Source organism: Eulemur rufifrons, chromosome 1 (assembly GCF_041146395.1).
Source record: "Eulemur rufifrons isolate Redbay chromosome 1, OSU_ERuf_1, whole genome shotgun sequence".
Taxonomy (NCBI): domain Eukaryota; kingdom Metazoa; phylum Chordata; class Mammalia; order Primates; family Lemuridae; genus Eulemur; species Eulemur rufifrons.
In genome coordinates this window covers 64,737,829-64,762,095 of record NC_090983.1, presented here as the reverse complement: position 1 = coordinate 64,762,095, position 24,267 = coordinate 64,737,829, and the positions used below count along the sequence as shown (strand labels likewise).

At 40.2% G+C, this 24,267-nt stretch overlaps 1 protein-coding gene and 1 pseudogene across 1 annotated transcript in view; both read right to left on the bottom strand.

Annotated features, from left to right (window-relative positions):
- Window positions 1-211: 211 nt before the first annotated feature.
- Window positions 212-24,267, bottom strand: part of ITGB6 (integrin subunit beta 6) — a 74,843-nt gene continuing 50,787 nt past the window's right edge. Inside the window, exons 11-13 of the mRNA XM_069472249.1 lie at window positions 13,200-13,319; window positions 7,960-8,126; window positions 212-2,369 (exon numbers count right to left, since the gene is read on the bottom strand). Coding sequence (XP_069328350.1) covers window positions 2,271-2,369; window positions 7,960-8,126; window positions 13,200-13,319 — 386 coding nt within the window. The 3' untranslated portion in view covers window positions 212-2,270. The remainder of the gene's footprint in view (window positions 2,370-7,959; window positions 8,127-13,199; window positions 13,320-24,267) is intronic.
- On the bottom strand, window positions 21,520-22,809 carry LOC138380849 (zinc finger protein interacting with ribonucleoprotein K pseudogene; annotated as a pseudogene).

Sequence of the window (24,267 nt, the reverse complement as noted above, 5' to 3'; positions counted from 1 at the left end):
TTAAAAGGCCTCATGACGTAAATACCATAACCAGGCATCAAATTACATCCCATTTCCTGCTGCCTCCTGCCTTCTGTGGCATTCTCTTTCTGTTCTCCTTAGCCCCAGACTGAGACCAGCAAGGCAGCCAGGGCAGGTCACAGAGGGATCCAGAAATCCAAGAAGAGGGTATTGTACCAAGTAAATAAAAGGAATTATCATCCATCTAAGGTTCATTGTTTAAATTACCATGTTTATTTATATCAACACAAAATACAATAACACAACATACAAAAAATCCAATTTATCTTCACGTAACATAACTCTTCAGTGAACAGAAGTACTACTGTTAATGTTTTGGCCTTTTCAAGGTCCTGCCTTGGGTCAAAACAGTATTCAGAGAAAGAGCAGATTCTTCTCTACCTTCCCTAAAACACACTCAAAGGAAACTTCTATTTTCTAAAATCCCATTTCAATAATAATATAAAAAATACCACAGTAAGTCCATGTAGAGAATAGTACTGTTGTGTCATCAGTATTGCAACTTGCACGTTGCTATAGATTTTCCCCAAGTTCTGGGCAACAGTCAGGAACGTGAGGGGCACATCTGCCCTTCAGATTTTCAAGGTGATTGTTTAGTAATTCTTTTTATATAGCCATGTCCTCCCTAAATGTCTGATATACCTGAGTTATTTAGAAACCAGAGAGAAAAAAAGGAAGTCTCCAAGTGGTCAAATGTATACAGATCTATCTGGTAGAACTGAAGACAATTATAGATTATGCTGATGATTCAATGGACAATTGCAAAGCCTCCACTACATAATGATCTATTCACCTAGTAAAAGGCTTCACATGACAATTTAATCAAAGGTAATAAACATTTTAGAGATGGTAGAGAATTCTAATATATTCCAGTAGTTTAAATGTTATTTGTAGTCTCAGTACCTTTTCAAACAAATGATAGTTACTGCTTAACGAACACAATCCTTCTATTATTTCACTGACAGAGAGGCAGTTTTGTGCAGTGGGAAGAGGAAATGGCTTAGAGTTAGAAGATCTGGATTCTGAACCCAGTGCTGCTCACTCTCTGAGCTTTAGTTTCCTTATGAAGATCAAAGGAGATAAAAGTGCTTTGTAAAGGAGTCATAACCATAAGAAATAATATTCTACGGAGTCCATCTCTTTAATCAGCTGATGGATCCCTAATTGTGCACATGTATTTTGCAGGTAAAATCTTAACTTCTTAAAGTGAATATATGATGCATATCCATCAATGTAGCTGAAATGTGCAAGTTGGGCTATGCTGATGGGAAAAGATTATCAATTAAAAAGCCTATAATTCATGAGGGACTTATGTACTCTTGATTTAAAACCATTTAAAACTGTACTCTGTTTAATCCATGTTCTTTTAAAATTAGTGGTGCTTTCTTTGAATAAATTATGTGACCATTTAAAGCAAGTTTTAAAGAAAGAAATGAAAACTTTTATATGGGGTTTAGAAGACTGTGAAATATGGGAGAAGTTGTAGTTTGAAAACTCAGGGTCAAGAAAGAAACTAGTGTAGAAGATTGTTTTTCAGGTAATTTAAAAATAAATTAAATGATAGGGTTGTTATCTTTGTTTTTTACAGGTGACTTCTTAATTTATAAATTACTTCTTCCTCATCTGTAAAACAAATAAAATATTTATTTGTGTACCTGACTTTTAGGTGCGTACAAATTCACAGAAATTATTAACACTTAATTTTCAGTCTTAAATTTGGCATATCCTTGGAAGAATTGCATCCTCTCAGCTGAAGTAAAATCAGAATCTCATTTCTCATAGATTTTTTAAAAATCTTCTTTTATGAAATGGCAGATTTACTACCAGTTTAGAAATAATTGATGGGTGTGGATATACAGTGTGAACATACGGGCTTTGTGACTTTGCTGAGACAAAGACCTCAAGTAGCTGTGTTCCTAAAACAAATGAGATTCTAATTTCAAACATTTTTCAAATGGAAATCAGGCCCCCATGAATCATTTTGATGATTTCTTGGGGTATTAATGCAACAGAGTTAGTACTCTTCAAATGATCCCCAAAGTCACCTCTTTGCTAAGGATATTCCTCTTCTTGATTATTTTGAACCTGACAACACAGTCTCTCACCTTCATATAGAGGATGACTGATCTCCAAATGACCTATTATCATCTTACACCAACCTCATTTTGGAGCAACAAAGAAAGAAAAATTAAATAGTGCATTAACGTTTCCTATCAGTGAAACAGACTTTTTCCATCTGTGCAGTAGTTCTATCCATCTGTGGAAAGGTCCACCTTTTGTTTTTCCTTGTGTTTATAGGTTACATTTTTAAAGGTACTAGTGGAGCCTCTGTACAGTGGATTGGTTCCCTAAAAAAAAAAAAAAAGGTTCAAATGAAAGTATGTACATTTTGTTATTATACTGTTTTATTATCTCTATTTTCATTATAGCTCAATTGGGAAAGGAGAGTCAAGCTCAGTCTTGTAAACCATTGGAATAATTTTGATTATTTTGATATTTCATACTGTTAGCATTTTAAATTTTGTACATTTTCATTTTTTTTTAATATGCAGAACCAATCCCATAAGTGCACATTCTAAAAATCTTACCATTTTTGGAAATGCACTAATTCAGGAATAGAAAGCAAGACTTTGGCTGTTTTGGTCACCACTGTTTTCCCAGCACTGAGAAGAGTACCTAGCCCAGAGTAGGTACCCAGTATTTACTGAATGGGTAGCATGAACACTGATAGGTGAGCCAAAAGTGAAATGAAAGCTAAAAAAGTAAAAAACAGGAAAAGTGAAACTGGTAGAAATATACAAAAAAGAACAACAAAGTAGGCCTTTAGGAAATGTGTTGCTGGTGAGAGGCATCAAACAAGGGCACAAATAATCTTTGTTAAAATGAGATCAGAACTCAGAAGAGGGAGTAACTAGCTGCTTGGGAGGAGCAAGGAGAGATCCCCAGGACAGCTAACACTTGCTCCGGATGGCAAAAGAATGAGTTGGATTTTGCTGACTCGATAAAACAGTGTGTAAAGCAGAGAACTGCAAAAGACTGGGGAACTGGTGCAGGGGACCCTGGGGTCATGAAAGAATGGCCCTCCCAAGGCAGGTCAGGCAAAACGGCTTTGCTCTTCGGGAAGTGGGGAGGTTGGGTGCCGATGCCTGGATAGCTCAGCTGTGCTGCTTGGGCTGTAGATGTGCTTCCAGGTACCAATAGCAGTGGTTCTGTGGCCAGAAGGACCAGGAGGATCAAGCCTCTCTAGTTGTTCTAGCCAGGAACAAGAATTGCTTCTCTCCCACTCTCCAAGGCTGACCACCCAGGCTTTGGCATCAGACAGCCTGGGTTCAACCCAGCTCTGCCACGTGACCTTACTGAAGCAACTCTGAGCCTTTGTGTCCTGATCCCTAAAAGAGGGATTAACAAAGAGCCATTCTCTTCCAATGAGGTAAGATACTGTAGCACTGTGCCTGGCACATAGTAAATGCTCAATAAATGCTGCCTCTTCTTTTTAATTCTTATTTAGAGCTTTTCTTCACTTTGGGATTTACTTTTGTTTTAGGTTTTGGAGGGGGTTATAAAGATATTTTCCCCCAGGGCTTTGGTACTCTTAACATTTCTAAGCTCATTACTGACTATGTATGGAGTCCAGGTACCACCTCTGACGCTCTACGTTATAAAATATTATACTTTGGTCTCCTTATTCCATGAATTGGAAATATGTTAGCAATTTTCAGGCACAGATTTTTAAAAAAGCACCATTGTATTTGCCTTCTCAGTACATTTCCTTCAGCTCTCAGGAGTACTGAATAAAGTTGAGAAACATTCCCTGCCCTCCCCCACTCACTGCCCTTGGACTTGCTGCAGTGCCCTCATTGTGAGCAGGAATCACACCTGCTCCCATTTTTATGTTGCCCAAGCCAGTGGCCTGACCTCTGCCTGGGTGACATTATCTCTCTTCATGTGCCTTTGAAGAGAGATGCTATCTCTATAATGAGGGTAAATAGAAAAGAGGTGCCTTGGCTGGTGGTGGGTGATGGGTGATGGCCAAGCTGCCATGCCACTTTTACTCCTGAGATCAGCCTGGGTATTCTGAGGCACCTGCACTCCTTACATAGTCCCGCTGCCGTAAGAACTTGGGATTTTGAAGGCAGAAGGTGGACCGATGTGGTCTTAGATATATGTAGAATCTCATTTGCAAACAAAAATGATGTATGGAATTCTATTAAATATTAGAGACTAGAAGCTAGTTGGTTACAGTTGAATAAGGGACTCAACTGAAGAAGCAAGATGGAAAAGTTAAGAGGTGCAGGATGGTGGGGATGGTAGAACCTGTCCTGAAGGAGGAGGGAGCCTGGTGACAGAAAAGACACTGTAAAAGAGGAAACGAGGCTGTGAGCAGGACCAGCTCAGCTCTGTGGGAGCAGGTGCTGGTTTGTGGGCGCCCCCCACACCATGTCAAACATACTGAAATGCACCCCCATCTCACACTTCATATAATCAATATGCACTATAAAGGAGGCGATTTCCGTGGCAATTGACAGAATAACATAGTGTTGGTCTGTAGATACTTAGTTGAATATTTAATTTCGATTGTGTAGTTTTCATTCTGCATATTAAAGCAACTTCATCCATTCAGGTCGGCAATATTTTGGGGATCTCTTGCAAAGCTGGTTATAGAGGGTGTTAGATAAAGCAGACTTCCCTGTAGTGAGCTGGTAGGCTGGAAGCGTAAAAGCAGAAGAGCAAGTACATATTGCTGTTGGGGGTGTGTGTGGTAGGATGTTTCCTGACCTCCAGACGATAACCAGGGTGATAACCCACACAGGTTGTGTTGGCAGGAGGGAGTGTGGAAATGTCCAGTACTGCCTCCCCGAGTGACATGCAGGTGCGACCTCCCTACACAAGATTTCCCGCGGAGACGCAGGCTTGGGTCCTGCGCCATTCCGGGTGAGTCTGCACTCCACTGCTCAGACAAGGTCAGCTTTCCCCTAAGCATCTGGGTGCCCAGGCGGATTCCTGCAGGAGTCTGGGACTGCTAATTTAGGCTGTGAATGCTGCAAATGCAATGGCACATTTTTCAGCCCTGAAGAAGTGGTAATATGAAAGCTCTCTGTCATGACCCAGAGCTTCCTTAATGATCGTCTAACTGCCAAATGCAGACCTGATTTGCTTAGCACAGTACAAAATCAATCCATGACTGCAAGAAATGTCAAGCTGGATATTTTTTTGCCTCAAGTTAATGACTTGTCATCCTAGAAAAAACGTCTAATCAAAGATGAATTTAAATATCTTCCATTTGTGTTTTCATAAAGAGTATATGGGGAGGGGGTGTTATTTTTATTATAAAAGCATAATAGAAAGGTAACCTTTCTTTATAGCTATAATGAACTGCTGCAAGAGGTAAGAGTGAAGATCTTTCCATCCTGAGCTCTGTTATCTTAAGAGTCCAGTGGGGTCCTTATGGGTCAGGAGACCCAACTGTCCCTATAGTCCCTGCAGGTCCCTTGGGGTTTTAAAGACCAGTCAAATTCACCTCTTGAAGAAGAAATAGGTTTTCGATAAAAACTGAATTAAATTGAAGACCCTTATATGTGTGCACTGAGAAACATTTTTGTTTCTTGCAGGATAGATTAGTGAAATTTGAACTGAATTATTTGAATTAAAACTCTTTTGCATCCAAGTGAATAATTATTTCCCAGTCATTATCTAGTCAGGAACATCAAACATTTGTTATTCAAAGAAACTCAATTTAACAAGGGAATAATATTTTTCATTTATGCTTTTATCTGTTTAATGCATGTTTTTGTCCCATTTCAGATGAAGAAAGAGTAAAAATTCGGCATTTGAATTTCAGTCATGTTCTACATCCTGAGGGAGAACAATTCATGTTTGGGGAGAAATTAGCTGTTAATTAAAATGTTATTTTAAAGATATTAATCATTTGTCAGTATTCATGCCTTTGTATGAGAACATTAAAATGTGCTAGTTAGTAGATACACATCACATAATTGCCCAAGTGCTTGTTTGCGGAACATCTGCTTATTATTTCTGGAATGGTCAACCAAAGACTGTGCTTGGAAGAACAATGAACAATTAGGGCTTCAGCTCCACCATGCACTGAAAGTTTAGAAAGTCCCTTAATGTCTCTGAGCCTCAGTCTACTTGACTTCTAAATGGGAATACCAAGACTATTTCACAGGGTTGGTGGTGGTTCAACTAATTGCTGCTTTTGCTTTGTGCCAACTTAACCACTTTCTTTGGCCTGGTTGTCCTTCTCACCATTGCCAGGCACTTGCTCGACAGTTGGTGAAAGCTAAAAATAACATCTGTGGCCGTGAGATCAGGAGAAGTTAACTGTCCCACAACTTAGGCCTCATTAGCACTGTGTTCTGAGTCACCAGGCTGACCTGTCTGGTTACATTTTACATGGTTAGGAATGAAGAAATTATATACTCATTGCAAACCCACAATTTACTTGCCCGAAGAATTCTGTTTAGTTATGAGACATCCAGAGATACACAAAAAGAGGAAAGCTGTTTAATTAACTTCCATAGATCCACCACCCAGATTCAATTATCAAGATTTTGCCACACCCCCTCCAGCTATCCCTCTCTCTTTTTCGGCTGAAGTATTTCAAAGCCAACTCCAGCCTTCATATCCTGTCACTCCTTCAATATGCATCTCTAAAACATGTGGATATTTTCTTGCAAAATCATCATGCCATTATCATACCTAACCAAATTAACCATACGTCTTTGCTCTCATTCTGACAACCAGTGTGTATTTAATCTTTTTCCAGTTGTCTTACAAATATATTTTTATACTTGTTTGTTCCAAACAAGATCCATACGTTGCATCTGCTTGTTGTTTCTAAAGGCATTTTTAATAGGAAGATAAAATAGATGAAAATTTTCATTGTCCATTGTCCTGCACCATATATTATGATTAGTTTGAAATAACTGCATAAAATATAAACATCCCTTATCAAGATAAATTTATCCAAAATGGAAAATTCCATTTGCTTTAGGAATTGAAAATATTGCTATAGGCTTAGAGAAAAAAGTGTTAACTTCAACTTATTGGGGCCAATGAACCCCCAAAAGCATTGTGTTTGTCTGTATTTTCTCCAGTGATATCACTGTTTGTAGAATCAGCAATGTAAGATAATTGCTTTTAGCTAGCTGGACACACCATTAGAGATAGAGAGATGAAATTAAAACCATGAAATTGTTTCTATGGATCTCTAGAAATGTAATTATCTCTCCAGTGGAAAAGAAACACAAAAAACTGCAGTTCTGTTTTCTGTTTGCCTCCTGTGAAGAGAAGACACTTAAATTATATCTCTTGAGTCCATATATTTAAAGGTTGATACTTTGGGGTTTTTCTTTTCAAGGAGCTGCTTAAAATTTATGTTATTCAAGAAAACTAACTGCATGGTATTTAAAAAGTCTTCTCAACTTTGCTTTGTAAACCATTATATCAGTTACAAGTATTTCTGTAGAAATTGGCATGAACTATTATACTATACATGCACGTTATTCCATTGGTTTTAACCTAACCAATTTATAAAAATGTTTAGATAGAGCACTTATGCTTTATCAAATGGAGCCTGGGGGATGCTCCCAGTGGTGAGGAGTACTGAATAAAATCTGCCTCCTCGATGTCCCTAAGTAGCTACCTCAGGAGTTTAACGAGACTCTCCAGAGTGGTGGCAATCTCCCTGCACTGAGAGACAAATAGGTTACGAAAGCCATCTAGGTCCAGATAGTGGATGGAGGTTCTTTTGCCTCCGATGCAGAACAGAAATCAAAACCTTTAGGGTCATGGTGAGAGTGGTAGGGAGAGAACGTAAGATTGAACTGCCTCTTAGAGCAGAGGGAAGCTGAGCCCCCCAGTCCCTTCCACCAGGCTCTTTCTCCCCCAGGCAAGGAGTAGCCCTAAGTTTTCACATACCGTTTGCCACTTGGCTTTTGATCGTTCTGCTTCAAATTTGGCAACTTCTTTACGATCATGAAATGACACCAGCAACTTCCAGATGCACAGTAGGGCCACCCCGATGAGAAGACTAGCCAGTGAAACCCCCAACATGATCATGGGAATGTTTGGAGGTTTTGGACAATCTGTGGAAGCAAAGAAAATTATGATAAGAAGGTGATACAATTAACGTTTTGATGTAGGAAAGACATTTTTCATTGGATTTTCCGTCCACGCTTTTTATGCAATAGAGGGTAAATGTTGACACCTTTTTGTCTTGCTAAAATTTAAAAAAATGAGTAACTTGTTGAAGGATAGCCCTGCATTCCTTCAAAGTAGAATAGAAGATGAAGGAAGAGTTTGGTTATTCAAAGAAAATGGATACACACTTGATGGCTGACTTAAGATTTAGAATCCAGAAGAGTGACAACTAATGCACATAGAATATTTAAGGGACCAAAAACGAGGCTAGTTTTATCACTAAAGATGGTCTCTTGTGAGCACATAATAAGGTAGAAATGAAATGTGTGGCGCACGTAATTACTTTGCCATGGATCTTCTTGCATCTTGAGCAGTCTAGGAGATTATATTAAAAATTATATACAACCTATCTCCTGAAAGATTACTATTTGCTGCTCTTTTTTTTAATAGGCAGAAGACAATGATGGCTTTCAATTCTATTTTGTTGAACCCTAATGCAGTGCTATGGTTTCCTGGAAAGTTCCTGGACCAGAGTCAGGAGAGGCAAGTTCAATTCCCATCTGATGTACAGTAGCTGTGTGAATTCCATCCAGTCCCTTGGTATCTCTCAGCCTCAGGACCCTTATCTGTAAAACAAAGTTCAGTGTTTCCCAAACTTTCCGGATGATAACAATAAGCTGAGGGGCTCATGCTTATTAAACCCATAGCCTCCTAGATGATCTCCAAAGGATTCTGATTCAGTGAGTCTTGGATGAGGCTACATTTTTTTTTTTTATTGTTAAAGGTATTCCTAGTGATTCTTGTCTTCAGAGAAGTTTGGGAAATTAGATGTTCTGTATGGTCCTTTCAATTCGAATATCCTATGAAATGTTATTTTGACTCTATTGATGGTATTAATATAATTTTGCAATTATACAATACCTTCCCTCATTGACAGCATAATGACTAATAATCCTTGCAATATGCCTAGGAGATGATACATTTCTTAATGAAACATTGTAATTAAGCTCTCCTCTTGCTTTTGGGGAAAAAAATTGCACAAAGAAATTATCATTAAATATCTACATCCCTCTGCAAGAAGTGAGGCAAAATCCACATTATCTGGGGAGGAAATGAATCATTCTTAGTTTATCCTCTTATTGCTTTTATATATTTAGTAAAGAGAGTGAAACACATAGGACTAGTCATGCTGCTTTTAAGGTAAGGATCTATAGCCAATCTGAATCTGAGTGGGACTAATGACCCTCTAACAGCAGGATACCTGGCCTCACACACTTTTATTCTTTGGCCAAGAAACCATGCAAGGAGATTATGCAAAAATAAGTAAAGGAGCTAATGACACAGCTATTATAGTAGGAAGATCTAAAGACTGTATTCTAGCATAGCAAATGAACCATGGCTGCCTCTAATAGGCTAGCAACACTCCTGCAAAGAAAGTATTAATAGCAGGCTCATGTCAATGAGAATATACACTGGCTACATCTTTGGCTAAGAAATGGCTGGGGTGGGGTGTAGCATGCTCCTGCTCATAACAAGATGAAGCTTGCTAAGATCCTGCAGCCAGACGTGAATTAGGAGGGCGGTCCAGTAGGGAATAATGGAGAAATGGGTGAAGACTGGCAGAGGTAATTATCTGAAGAAATTAAAGCCACTGGGAATTGTACATTTCTCAAGAAAAGATTTTGGCCCATGTGCCAGAGCAGATCTTACACAACAGAGACCTTCACCCTTCATACTCTGATATTTCCTGAGACTGAAGACAGATTTCTTGGTGGGAGAAGAGGGTCACCTCTATCACTGTGTGTGATGTGCACTGTTCCCCTTTTTCTGCCCTCAAGTTCAGGTTGGTGCTGCACCTACTCCTAAGGTCCTCAGTGTCTAACCTTGCTGTGCTGCCCGTCTGGTAACTCTACCACACGTGCCTGTTGAGTGCTTGAAATGTGACTTTTCCAGATTAGGTTGTACTTCCAGTGTTAAAATACACACTGATTTCGAACACGTGGTTATGGAAAAAATGTCAAATATCTCATTAATAATTTTTATGTTGATTACATTTTGAAATGGCAATATTTTGGATATAATTGTAAATAGAATTCATTTCACCTGCTTGTTTTCACTTTCTGATGTGGTTACTAGAAGATTTAAAATCACGTATATGGTTCGCATAACAGTTTTCTGTTGGACAAGGCTGATCTAATACATCTTTTTGCCATTCAGGTATTTATTATGATTGTGCAGCCAGTGGGAGGCAGTAGAGTACAGTGGTTAAGAGCATGGGCTCCAAGCCAGACTGCGGGAGTTCCTCAACCAGTCCCGGCACTTAATTACTGCAAGACTTAGCAAATTATTTAATGTCTCTGCCTCAATTTCCTTACCTGTAAAACAAAAATAATAGTAGTACTTGCTTTATATGGTTGTTGAGGATATTAAGTGAATTAGTACACGTAAAACATATAGAACAACATCTGGCATATGGTGTTAGTAAGGGCTTAATAAATGAGAACTGTTATATTCTTATTAATATTACTATTGTTACAACAAATGCACTCTTCTGGAACCTTCTAGCCTGGAAGTTACCTTCCAGCCAGGAAGGCTCCCCAACTCTCATCCCTTGACTCTGGTGTGGCTCTTAAGCTTTGACATTTCCTCCAGATGTAAGAAAGAAGATGAATGGAGCTCTGCCTACCTCCACAAGCACCCTGGTGGCGACTTTCACTCAGTTTCTTTTTCAATTTGCTTGGAGGACCCTGGGAATCATTAACCTCCCCCACCCCTTCCTCCTTTCTCATTTTGCCTCTTTTCTACCCAAGCCTCCAACTGGCCACCTTGGGATTCTCTGGTCTTAGAGCTGTGAGAGGGAAGGGGCTGCTGACTTCTGGGGGCACAGGCTGTCCTCTCCTGGCTCCTGGAAGTGCCAGGCCTCCCCAACAATGTGAGTATGTTTTGAGAAAGAGGCATCCTTGAAGCTGTCAGGTGACTCCGTTAAGCCTCGGGGAGGTAATTTTCTCCCTCACTCTTGCGGACTACAAAAGCACAGGGCTAAAAACCGGCCACAATAAAAAGGCGTCGGGGCATCTGCGCGTGCTCTGAAGGATGGCGCACTGACGCGCCACTCACACTGCGTGGAAGAATAAAAGAATAGACAACAGTTCGGTAATGAGGACGTATTTATCAGCCAAAGGCATGTTTCAATGAGAAAAAAAAAAAAAAAATCGCCAACTAGATACAAAAGCCTCCAAACTAAAAACAGGGCTTGATCCTGGGAATTTTTGTTGTTTGGAACTCATGTTTTCAATAGAATCAGTATTATCAGGGATGGCTTTGATGTCAAGCTAGCTAAAACCACTGCCACAGTCACAAACAGGGGATAGGGGTAGCTGGAGAATTGGGCTTTATGAGACAGATAATGAGGAGGCAAGTGTCTTTGTATTATAAAGTAAGTCTTCCTTGCACAGCAGCCTTCACCTTATGTTGCCTAAACTAATGGCCTGAAGATGTATTTTACGTATGTGTTTCAAGGAAATCGATTTAAATGAGATTTTCAAGAGCAAGTCTCCTGGAGCACTCTGCCCACCTGAGCTTCAAGGCCAAGTTCACAATCGTCTTCACATTTCTTGGATTGTGTCAGCCTCTCTCTCTCCCTCTCCCTCAGCACTGTGATGGGATATCTTTCTGATCATGTTTTCTTGATTGGGTTATAATGTCTTGAACTTACTTTTTGGTTACCTTGGCATTGCTTTGGTTGTTACGCTAAGTGATATCAATTTGATACTTTTGGTTTCAAATTCAGGACTTACTATTTTATCAGCACATTGGTATCACATTTTATCGGCACATGGTAAACAAGTACACGTAATAACACACAGCTGCCTGCTAGCCTGCCTTTGCCCTACTGTCTGAGACAGAACTTAAGCTCCAAGCTCTTTGTGGGAGAAGGAGGTTGCCGACAAGGTCTGATGAGGTCTGACTTGACGCAGCTGTCATTTCTGCAGGAACGGTTTGGAGAGAAACACATCATTAACTGAAGACAGAAAATGTGAGAGGCACCTGTGAGTATGTGGGAACGCAGCCAGGGCTGTTAGGGCAGTCACTCAAAGGGAGATCTGGGGACCATTTGGATCAGAGTCGCCAGGGGTATTTGTTAAAATGCAGGGTCCTGGGGCCAAACGTCAGGTTTGCTGACTCAGGATATAGGCATTTTTAACAAGCTTTGCCGGTGAATCCGATACCCATTAGAATTTGAAAACACCTCAACAAAGTACCTTCTCCATTACTTTCTTTTCTACTTAATATAAACTTTTCTCTCCACTGAATATGAAATTTTTATTTGAGGGTTTCCCAAATCTCAAACTGACTCGATGAGTTCGTATGGATGAAAACCCACAGGGGCGATGGACCCCTTGATATCCTTTATAGATCACAGCCTTCCTCACTTGCTGCTTGGAGTGTTTTCTGACTCAGCATTAGCATTTAATGACCCATTACTGTAAGGTACATATTGTCACATATTTTATGTGCATCATTTCATTTAATCCCGAGTCAACACTTAGAAGAAAGTACTATTATCTTTCCCATTTTACAGGTGAGGAAACAGAGACCCAGAGAGGCAAGTATCTTCCAGAATGTCAAGCAGCTATTAATTAGATTTGAACCAAGGTTTGCCTGATTCAAACTCACTTTTAAAAACTGCTACACACCTCTCTGTTAGCCTTTCCTAAAGACACACTTTTCGTTTACATTTCATTTAATCCGCTCACGTTTCACCAATTTAGCAGCCAGCTTTCAGGGAGATGATGATTGGTGCAAATACAAGTCATCTTGTTATCTGGTCTTAATCAGAGACACTGGAACATATCAAACCTTTTGACAGATATCTTTCAATCCTTGGGAAAGTAGAAGCACTCCATCAAAAAATTGGAAATGTCTTTCCTGACAAGCTACCCAGAATGACTTCCCGGTTGTTTTCTCTTCTCCCCCATAGTATCGCCTGCCACTGACAGGGAAGGCAAACCACCCACCTTTTTCGTTGATGCTGTGAATGATGGTTCTCCCCTCATTATCTGTAGTTATTAGGAATGTAATAAGACATTCATTTTCTCCTTGCAGAGAGCAGAAAACAGAACTATCCTTTGAGAAATCTGCAGATAAAGGAGTCATTCATTAGGTTAAATGAGATTCCAAAAGAGATTATTTTTACAGCAAAGTAGTGAGCTTAATATGCAAATTAGAATGTTCAGTATTGCAGAATATGAGTAGAAAAGGCATAGGTTTTTTCCCAAGTCAGGTTTTAGTTTTTGCTCACGTTCCAGAAGAATAGTTCCAGATGTGGTCAATCAGGACTGACCATCAAATGTACCTCTCAAACCGATGTGGGCAGGATTTCAATACAATGAAAGTACTTCAAGGCAGGTACCCACAGCTGTCTTGGGAATAGAATGGCCCTGATTATGGTAATGAGGGGGCTATATGTTCTTCCTTGCTGAGAGCATCTGGAAGGATGTCTAAATTACATTTTTACATAGTACAACCTGATACTGATACTTTTAAAGGGGCCTTTCTCCCAATGGCATACTCAAGATTGCTGCCCACATACTATCACAACGGTAAATATAAATTAATATCAGGAAACTGAGACCAAAGTGTTACGTAGCTCAGGGACCAGCAGGATAAAGAAAAACGAACACAGAATGAGAGTTTGCCTATCATTCAGTAGAGCTCCTTTCTTAATTAAAAAAAAAATCCAATTTTCCTCAAATATTTTCCAAATGGAAATTTTTTCTTATTGAGCTTATTCAAGAGACAGAAAATAAATGTCATGACAGAAATAGAAAATAAAGTAAAAGGGCCAATCTGAGATGTCAGTACTGTTTATCAGATATTCTAGCGGTCCAGCTCCTAGGCCAAAACTATGCAGCATTTTCCTAATTAAAAACAAAACACAAAGCCAAACTTGATTAACAGTTCTCCTATCTTTTCAGTTGGAGACTTTTCATTTAGTTACACATGCTTTTTTAGAAACCTGTAAATAGAATGAGTTTGCTCTAAATCTAAACTTTTAAGACATATGGTCCAATATTAACACGTTAGGACACAATGAGTTAGACTGTTAGAACTGGGACTGTCCAGATAATCATGGACATATTCTTCCTGGGCTTATAACCTCTCCCATTAGTTTAAAAATAAGAGAATGTAACAGAGTCTATGTGTTTCTCTGATTCTAACAAAGAAAAACTAAATCATAGCCTATTTGGTATAAAAATGCCACATCCATAGAAAGACAGAAATATTAAATTGTCGTTTTTGCATTTAACTTATAAGATAAAAACCTGACAGGGTCTGTGAGAAGTATACCTTGTATTATCTATTAAAACAGGGACTAATAAAACATCTAGCATTATCAATAAGATTTCAGAGGATAGATTTAAGTGCACAGTTTTTGAACCCAGTAGAAGCATCTATTATTCTATGGGAATATTAAGAAATCTAATTACAAATCATTCTAATCTGGTCATTCCCCAATGTTTGCAATCATCTAAATCACCTGGGAGTTTTGAAAATCTAGATTCTGGAGACCCAGCCCTGGGTATTCACGACGGAGAGGTTGGTGGTATGCACAGGAGCATGTACACTTAGGGAGCTGTTTAATAAGCATTTTTAAGAAGACGATTCTGATTAAGAGATTTGGGAACCTCTGGACAACACTTGATTAGTGAGATTTTTGTGATTTCATGTGTTCAGTTGCACATGGCGCTGCCCATGTAAGTCACACTTTGGTTATTTTTACGTGGCCTTCACTGCACCCCGTGTTACATCATTACTTCAATTAACTGGGATCCGTGAAGTCTTGGGGACTATGCTTTTTCTTACTGGAGTGTTTTCTTCCTTCCTCTGCCCTTCTCTGCCATGACAGTGGCAGTAGGCTCACTCTGCCCCCCTGAATATATTTAATGGAACACTTTATTCTCAGGTAGAAAATATGTGGATGGCTTATCATACTGTGTTCAGTAAAATTAATCTTGCTTTTTTATTTTCTTTCAAATAGGTGCACTGAAGCCCAGAGAGGCTTGCTTTACTTGCCAGGATTATTTAAAGTTTTAATAGAACCGAGAATATGACCTTTGAGTCACAGCTCCTGTACTGCTTTAATTATTTTAGTCCTTTTCATGACTGTTACAGCTCTAGATGTAGCCCGTTCTGTGGTGTTTTGGTATTGAAATAGTATTATCAAATGTGCAACCAAAGATTTGCATAATTAGCTGCTAAGGTTTTCTTTCCTTGTTCATGAAAAAATGGATCTTTCTTTCTTACCCTCCTTTGTGAATGCCCACAGTTGCTCCTCTAGAATAATACAATGAAACAGAGATCTCAGGCGTCCATGAAATCATACTTAGAGAAGGAAGAAATGTGAGAACAGGATTGAAGAGGTGGGGTCTGGGAAGGTCCAAGGATGTGGAACATAGAAACCTGCACCACTGAGTTAAGACGACCATGCATTGAAGACCCCAGCTCTGGGATCAGCTAGCAGTTCTCAAAGAAAATAGTTGCCCAAGAGGAAAAAATAAGGTTCTATGGTCAAATAAGCTTGGGAATTTCTCTTTTACTTTAATTCCTCCCCTTGCCTCTCCTAATGATTCACAATACACATTTAATTCAATGTGCATAACAACTCTCAGAAGTCTTGCAAAAAAATTTAAAACATAGTTTCCCATTTCCAAAATTTATATGATCCTGGGAGCTTTTTTCTATGTGATGCTTTCAGAGCTAGTGTTCCATGAAATACACGTTGAGTAACAATGCTCTGAGTGCACAAATGTTGGGGTAAATCAAAAGCATGACTCAGTAAAATGGAACAAATGAGGTTAAGTCTCACCCTTAAATGTGTCCACCCAGGTTATCCACAGCAGAATTGAGGAACAATTCATACAGATTGTAAAGTTAAGCTTATTTTAATTTATTTTCCATGACCTCGTTGGGGGAAGGAGTTTTGCTAAAAGACCTTATGGAAGAGCAAATACAGTGCGATAATTTCAGGGGGGTATGATCAATGACATAACTGGGTGAGTAACTGGAAACAGGACTTATAAAAGGGCTCATCAAAAATGTGACTGTTTAAATCACAGTCTGACAAATACATCTTTTTCTTTCAAATTCATCCAGATTAGTGCTTTAAGTGGTATTAGTAATCCAATTATTATTTTCCATTTCTGGGTTAGAAATAGTTATATTCCCCTATTTTGAAGACAATTTAGCCAAATACACAAAAAGAATAATGTAAATATTTTAAATGCCACTTGAGCCCTTGTCCTCCTCTTAAATCCAAGCAATTATGATAATCTATTCAGAAAATTATACACCCAAATATAGTATTAATAACTACACGGTTTACGCCATCATGATTTACATGTTTGTGAGGTTCACTCCTTTTTCCCTCAACACAGTCAGTTTCCCATGTTGCTAGTGAATTCAGTCCTAGTAATTTGCAGGGCATTTTCTGCAATTTTTACTCATTTCTGGGAAACACTTTGTAAATATCCCCACTGCTTGCTATGAAATGAACCCAGAAGGCTATGCTGAGACTCTACACTAGTTACTAATGTGGACAGTCCACAAATGCCACCTTCCTCAGTGTTGTAATGTATCTTACCTTTGGCATTAGTGTAAGGTACACACCATCTTGTCCAATTTCCTGCTATTTGGCATGTTTATCTTTGGTCACCAGAAAAGCACAGATGAGGGATTCATGAGCACTAATCCTGTCCCTCCATCTAGGGCAATGCAACTGTGCAGATAGAACTCTCAATTTTGAAACCATGGAAGTCATTTTCAAAGCAATATAAAGGTCATTAACTTATTCCATTTTGGAAACAAATTAATTTCCATATTCTAATTCCATCTATTCAAGATACATATCTTAGAGGGTCATGAATTATTGCCTTGATTATTTCGCTTCACCTGAGATACATCCTGGTCACATCGCTAATGCGTGCAGAGTAGCGACTCTACCTGAGCAGCATGATAATGCAGACAGTTTGGGATGATACAAAACCAAATTCTCCCAGATTGTCCGTATAGGAACAGTCAGTCATATTCTTTGTTTTAGAGTCCAGAAACTATTTTTTAAATGGCCTTCTCAACTAAAATACAAGCTAAATAACTGAGGTGAAATTTTGCCATTAGAAAGAATCTGATTTTAAGTAATTAAATTTAAAATGACAGATGAAAGCAAGAGCAGAGTGTGCTCAGCAGTTAAAGGTAACAGGCCCTTCTTGCATTTGGGGGTGAAGCAACGTGGAATTAAGGGTGGTCATGGAATGCCCAGGTTTGGAAGGGTGGGAGTAAAGCCATGTTGTGGGGGACAGTCACTGACCGCTGGCCAGAGACTACCCAGTGTCTGGGAGCTGCTATCAGGAACACGGTTCTACAGCTGCTTTATCTTATCTTCAAACAAGGCAATCAGATGACAGAGGACAATTTCAGGTTTGGAGGCTAACATTTAGCCATTTCCTCAATTTTCTTTCTTTCTACTTTGAAAAATATAGCATTCTAGAATTCTCTGCATTTGCATTTGCTAAGCAGAGGTGAACTTGCCAACAGAACTGAGGTCAAATACAATAGCCATGACTTTAAATTGCTCGTGTCCTGTCCCAAGCCATCAAGTTTTTAGCCTCGTAGAATGCATTTAGTCTTAAAAAATGAATGTGAGTGAGTTAATGCCCTGGTACAAATAAGGTCAAGCTACTGAAAAGCCCTTGATTCACAGAGTTTCAGGAACTATGCTTCTCAAGAACTATGTAAAGGAAATAAAAACAATTTAAGACAAGTAGAACCTTCTTCTTCATTGATGGTCACACCAGCTAGTTTGCATTTGTCCACACATTCTTCTTGGGCCTGGCCATCTGCAGACAGGTAGCATTCGATGCAGCTCCTGTGGACAGTATTCAACAGTTCATGTCAGTTCATGTTGGTGGGATAAAGATATGCAGCTGGAATATTGCTTTACTGTTGCTGTAGTTTGTGCTACAGGAGGTCTCATAGGTGACATTATCTTTTATTACTTTCAGAAAGATAGTTGAGTGATATCCAAGGGAACACTAAATTATTCAGAATTTACTCAGTAATCAATGTTTCCCAAGCCAGCCTTGATAATAGCTATTATACTCTTTATCTGTAATGATTGCTTCTGATTGGTTAAGTTAAAAAAAAAAAAAACCCACAAAAACCAACTGATTTAGCTATGTTTTCATTTTACTTTTTCCTAAGGATAGCTTATGTTCCTAAAATATGATTAGAGACTAGATAGAGTTTTTAATTTCTTAAAAGAAATGGTCTATATCTTAACTAGAATTCTAAGAATGATGAGTGGTCTTTCTATATGTCACATGTAATTATTTTTAAAATTCACTTTTCTGTAATTCTTTTTTAATAAGTCCAAGCCTCGATGAGGGCATTTTCAAAAGGAGGATTAGAGCCTGGATCCTCATTAATACAGGCTTCTAAATGAAAGATTATTACTTATAGGACAAGTATATTTCCAAGAACACAGTCCAAGAATTAAACTACTCTAAAGATGTCTATAGAGCAAAGTAAAATTCACATCTTGAATTAATCTTGTGCTGAAAAATCACTTTACAAATAGATTGTTCTTAGAGGTAACCCAAAACAGCAAAAGTTTTCTCACTGCGGACACATCATGCTGCCTGTCTCTCTGCTCCCACGGATATGTACGTTCTTCTAAGTGCTTGAAACCCTCCCCCCGCCCCGCCCCACCCATGCCTCAGCAAATCTCAGCTGAAACCGCACTTCCTTAGCCAAGCCTTCACCAACTCTTAGATCAGCTAATTCCTTGCGATGGAAGCCTCAGGATTTCCTATAGGAAGGGTGTAGGAGCAGCAACCTCTGTGGCAGTAGGGATATAGCCTTTGCTGTGAAGTTGCCTTTGCATTGCAAGTATATTGCATTTATTCAGATTATTTTTTGTCTCTGTTATATGTGTCTTTCTATTTATTAATGAAAAGGAAATTATCCCCAAAATCCATTTAAAAATAAGCAAAAGACATTAATAAACATTTTTCCAAAGACAATATAGAGGTGGCACATAAACACATAAAAAGTGTTCAATAACATAAAATATCAGAAAAATGCAATTTAAATCACAGAGCGATGCCATTATACAGCTATTAAAACAGCTAAAATTGAAAAGACTGACAATACCAAGCATTGGCAAGAATGTAGAGGAAGGGAAAGGCTCACATGCTGTTGGTGGGAATGCAAATGGGTACAGTTTAAATCACAGCTTGGTGGTTTCTTTAAAAGTGAAGCATTCACACATACTATATTACTGGCACAGGAGAAATAAAACATACATATGCATATTAAGAATTCTATGCCTATGTTCATAGTAGCATTATTTGTAACAGCCCCAAACTGGAAACAATCCAACTGCCCATTAAGAAATGAATGGACAAACAAACTATGCCATATCCACAGAATAGAATACTACTCAGCAATAAAAAGAATGATGAACTATTCACCTAAGCAATATTGATGAATCTCAAAATAATTATGCAGCGTGAAAAACATCAGAAACAAGAAGGAGTAAACATTCTATGATTCCCTTCACATAAAATTCTAGAAAACAAACTATTCTCTTGTGAATGAAAGTAAATCACTGGATGCTTGCAGGCCTGGGGAGTGCGGGCAGAGTTTACAAAAGGGCATGAGGTGAATCACAGATATGTTCGTGATCATGATTATGAGGATTTCATGAGTTTATATAACAAAATTCTTCAAATTATACACCATAAGCACATATAAACTATTGTATGTCACTTATGTATCAAGAAAGTCTGCAAAACATGGTTCAAAATAAAATATCTGATCTACTTTTTGGAAACCAGAAGGCGTGGCAACCCCCGCTGCTTGCCATATTTCTTTCCTCATGCCGGGGGAAGGGCAGCCCTGCACCCATCAGTGCAGAAATTACAGACAAGCAATGAAGGCTGTTGTGATCTGACACAACAGCTACGCTGGTGGAATCACAAAGCTGTTCCCTGGCCTATGGGATCTTTGTTGTTTCTCTCCTTGTTTTCTCACCTCTGCAGCAATGGACTTCAGGTGAACATGCAGAAAGTCCAAGAGAATCCACAAAACCTTTAGATTATTTTAATTGACAATGACCTCAGCTATCGGACATGCTCAGATTTCTAGGTCCTGTGACTGCTCACAGCCACAGTCACTGGAAGATTTGTGAATGCACTTTTACAAGATGTGCCTTCCATCTGGTTTGTGGCAGGCTCCTCCACACCTGGTATTTCTGTCCCTGCTGTGGTTCACACCTCACTCCCACTGTCTTCTGAGTGCCATCAGCCCGTGGAATGATTGATATCATCCTTCCAGAATCTCGTGAAAAGGTCCTCAACAGTGTGGGGCATTATGTGACATCCTCTGGGAACAGAACAACTTCGTCCTATTTCCAGAAGCACAGGAGCGTGACCCGATAGCTGGCCTCTCCTCAGGATGACCTCCGGTCTCACAGAGAGTGTGGGGGTGCAGGCCACAAACTGGGACAACAAAATCCTTGCATTGTTTCCTAGGAGGTCTTGGGCAGCAAAGCAAATCTGACCAGAACCAGTGAGAGAACTATTCTCTGTCATTTCACTTTTCCTGCAGGAGCCCACAAAGTTGAGGTCCCCACAAAAGCTGTCCATTCCTTCACATAGAGCCTGTTGTGTACCCACCCCACACAGTAAACAAAACCCCAAGATTACAGGTAGATTTAACGGAAAGGCTTTTACTAGTACACAGACCAGAGCCACGTGAGGCAGCCAGTTACCACTCCGTGACTTGGAGGCTGGAAACATTACCAACAAGTGTCATGTGAGACCAGGAATTTCCGTGAAGAAGAGAAGCCTTCTACATAAGCCTTCAGCAGAACCCAGGTTGGGTGCTCCTGGCCAAAATTGGGTCAGGTGTATGCTTTAATCAGGCAGAAAAAGGAATGAAGTCCCCCTAAAGGCTCGGACTGCTCAAGATCTCCTCCAGGGAATGAGCACAGACTCTTGCCTTGCCTTAAGCACATCTGGGTGACAGATGTTCACTGTGCAAGGTGGGAGAGGGAGATGGTTCTACCAGAGAAACTGGCAGTGATTTCACTCTGGCAAAGGCCTCGAGCAGGTTAGAATATGCAGAGCAACTATAAGCCTCACGCACGCCTGGAACTCATGGGGAATCTCCCTGCTCTGGAGGTTTGAAAGTATGAGGTTCAACTTCAGGCAGATGGCTCCTCACAAAGGCTCTGTAGAGCCAGAATACTGAAGAGACAGCACATTCCTTGCCGGTCTAAGGTCTTTCCCAAGTGTGGACTTTCAGGAGCTGAACAATGTTAGACTTTGAGTTGAAGGCTTTTCCACATCTGCTGCATTCATGAGCCCTTTGCTTGTTGTGACTTTTTTGGTGGTGAATGAGGCTGGAACATCAGCTAGAGGAATTCCCACAGTTGCCACACTCCTCTTTTCTCCAGTGTGAACCACCTGGTGTTGAATGAGGCCAGACTTTTGTCTAAAGGACTCTCCACACTGGCCACACTCACAAGGCCTTGCTCCAGTATCAATTCTCCAGTGCTGAACAAGGATGGAGCTTTGACTAAGAGATTTCCTGCATTCACTGCACTTAAAAGGCCTTTCTCCGGTGCGAACTCTTTGGTGTTTAACAAGGGTGGCTTTTTGGCTAAAGGGTTTCCCACACTGGCCACACTCATAAGGCCTTGTTCCAGTGTGAATTTTCTGGTGGTCAACAAGGCTGGAGTTTTGTGTAAAGAATTTTCCACATTTTCTGCACTCCCAAGGCCTGTCTCCAGTATGGACTCTCTGGTGCTGAACAAGTACTTGCCATGGAAGGTTTTCCCACCTTGGCTACACTCACAAAGCTTTTTTCCAGAGTAGACTCTTGGGCGGTGAACAGGGGCATGTTTGTGCCTGGGAGCTTTCCCACATTCACCGGACTTGTCGTGATGTTTTTGACTGTGAATGTCCTCCCCACACTCGGTGGTTTTGTTGGGCTTCTCACCTTAGGGAGAGGCTAGGGACCTCAGAAGCCCCAACTAGGGGGCTAGGAGGTCCTTCCCAACTTCCCAACTAGGGAAGGTCGTCCCTGCGAAGTGGAGTAGGTGGTGCTTTACATGTGAGGCTCTGTCCACAACACTCTTCAAGGGTTTCTTTGCAGCCGAATGCTTCTGGTGCTGATGACGGTTTGCACATGCTCCAATCAAGCAGAGTTTCTGCCCAGACAGATCAGCCAGCAAAATATCTTTCAGGATTGGGACACACATCTCACAGGCGTGAGTCTTCTGGGTGAATGGACTTGACTTAGACTGTGACTCTTCTACAGAAACATTCTGTTCAGAAGGCATCTCCCCATCCTCTGTTCCACGCTCACAACCCTGTGAGGCTGCAAGTGGAAAGTTCTCCAGCATCACCTCAAGGTACAGGAGCCTCTGAGCCTCATCATGAAGTTCCATTCTTCCTGTGAGAAGTGAATGGTGATGTCCTCAAAGGTCACACAGCCCTTTGTGAGGTTCATGTGTGCTTCTGTAGTCATGGAAACCTGAGCTGGGACCCTCAGTGCCGCCATTGGTCTGTGGGTGGCTTAGAGTCAGAAGTGGCGGGCGATGGGGATGAGGACCTGGGAAAGCAGCCGTCACTACCACCACCACCACCACCACGACCACAGCTGACCCTCAGACCACCTGCTGTGCAGCAGGGAGGACTCTTTCCCTCGTGCCTTCCTCCTCTGGTACCTCTCACCAGACAAAGTGCTCCCAAAGCTCTGATGGACTCCAGAGCTGCTAAGAAACTTCCCCAGATTTGTTTGGGGTGGCTTTGTTTGGAGTGGCTTTGCAGAGCCCTGGTGAAGATTTCAAAATCTCTACACCTTTGTGCATGTGATAGCTGCACCAGCTGGTCTGGTGGCCCTATCCGCCGCCACATAGTCCCACAGTACCCTCTATGTCCCCGATTACAACGGTCGGCACAGATAGCATCATAATCACTTAAAAAAAGTCTGTCTTTCCCACTAGACTTTCAAAAGCTGTGAATATAGGAACTATAACTGTTTCGGTCGTTACTACATGCCCATGGCCTAACATGATTCCTGCCATACAGTAGGGCCTTAATACCTATTTGACCTACTTGATAAATGAAAACCTGCATGAATAAATGGAAAAATGGACTCATCTCAAAACTAATATAAACACCAAGGAGATCCTCTACCTGATTCCCCAAAGTCAAACTATTTTGATTGTTAATTTCATATCTTATAAATCAGATTTAAGATTGAATCATGTTCACAGAGAAGATGAAATAGAAAAGTAATAAAAGAAACAACTTGACAGGACATTTTACATTAGATTCTATTCAAATAATTCTCATCATGTCCCCGTGCTTCTCCTGGCACATGTATTAGTTTGCCAGAGACAGTGACAGAGAATTTTTGACACCTGTATGGTGAGTAACCACTGAGTGAAAAATTGACTTTCTCACTCTGTTTACATCAGAAATGCAAATGTCACCATTTGGGGGACCGGAGTTGATGAAAATATGAACTGCTTAAGCGTATCTGCTGCATAATACATTATACACTGCAGTATCATAACAACCTTTCTGGAGACTTGCTTCACTTGAGCTACAAATTTTGCCCCAATTTCATTAATAAAATGGGGGGGGGAGGGGTTGTTATTGTTCATATGGTATAAAAGAAAATACAATACACAATAACTGTGTATAGTGACAACCAAGGAAAGGAGCCAAAGAGCATGGGTGGCAAAGAGGAGGGAGGGAATTGAAAGCTAAGATTGTCTTTCTGTCTCTGCCTCTGTGAGTCTATAGATAGGAATGAATCAGTAAGGTCAGGCTATAAACTTCTAGATAAGAAAGAAGCTTGTCTGTTTCCCCTGAAAAGGTACTGCCTGCATGTGGGTGTCGTCAGTCCACCTCCAGGGCATTCCTTCTGTGTGGCTGGTATTGTGACTGAGAGGCGATCTGATGTTATCAGTGTGGGACATCAGCTCGACTTCCCCATGCTAGTCTCTAG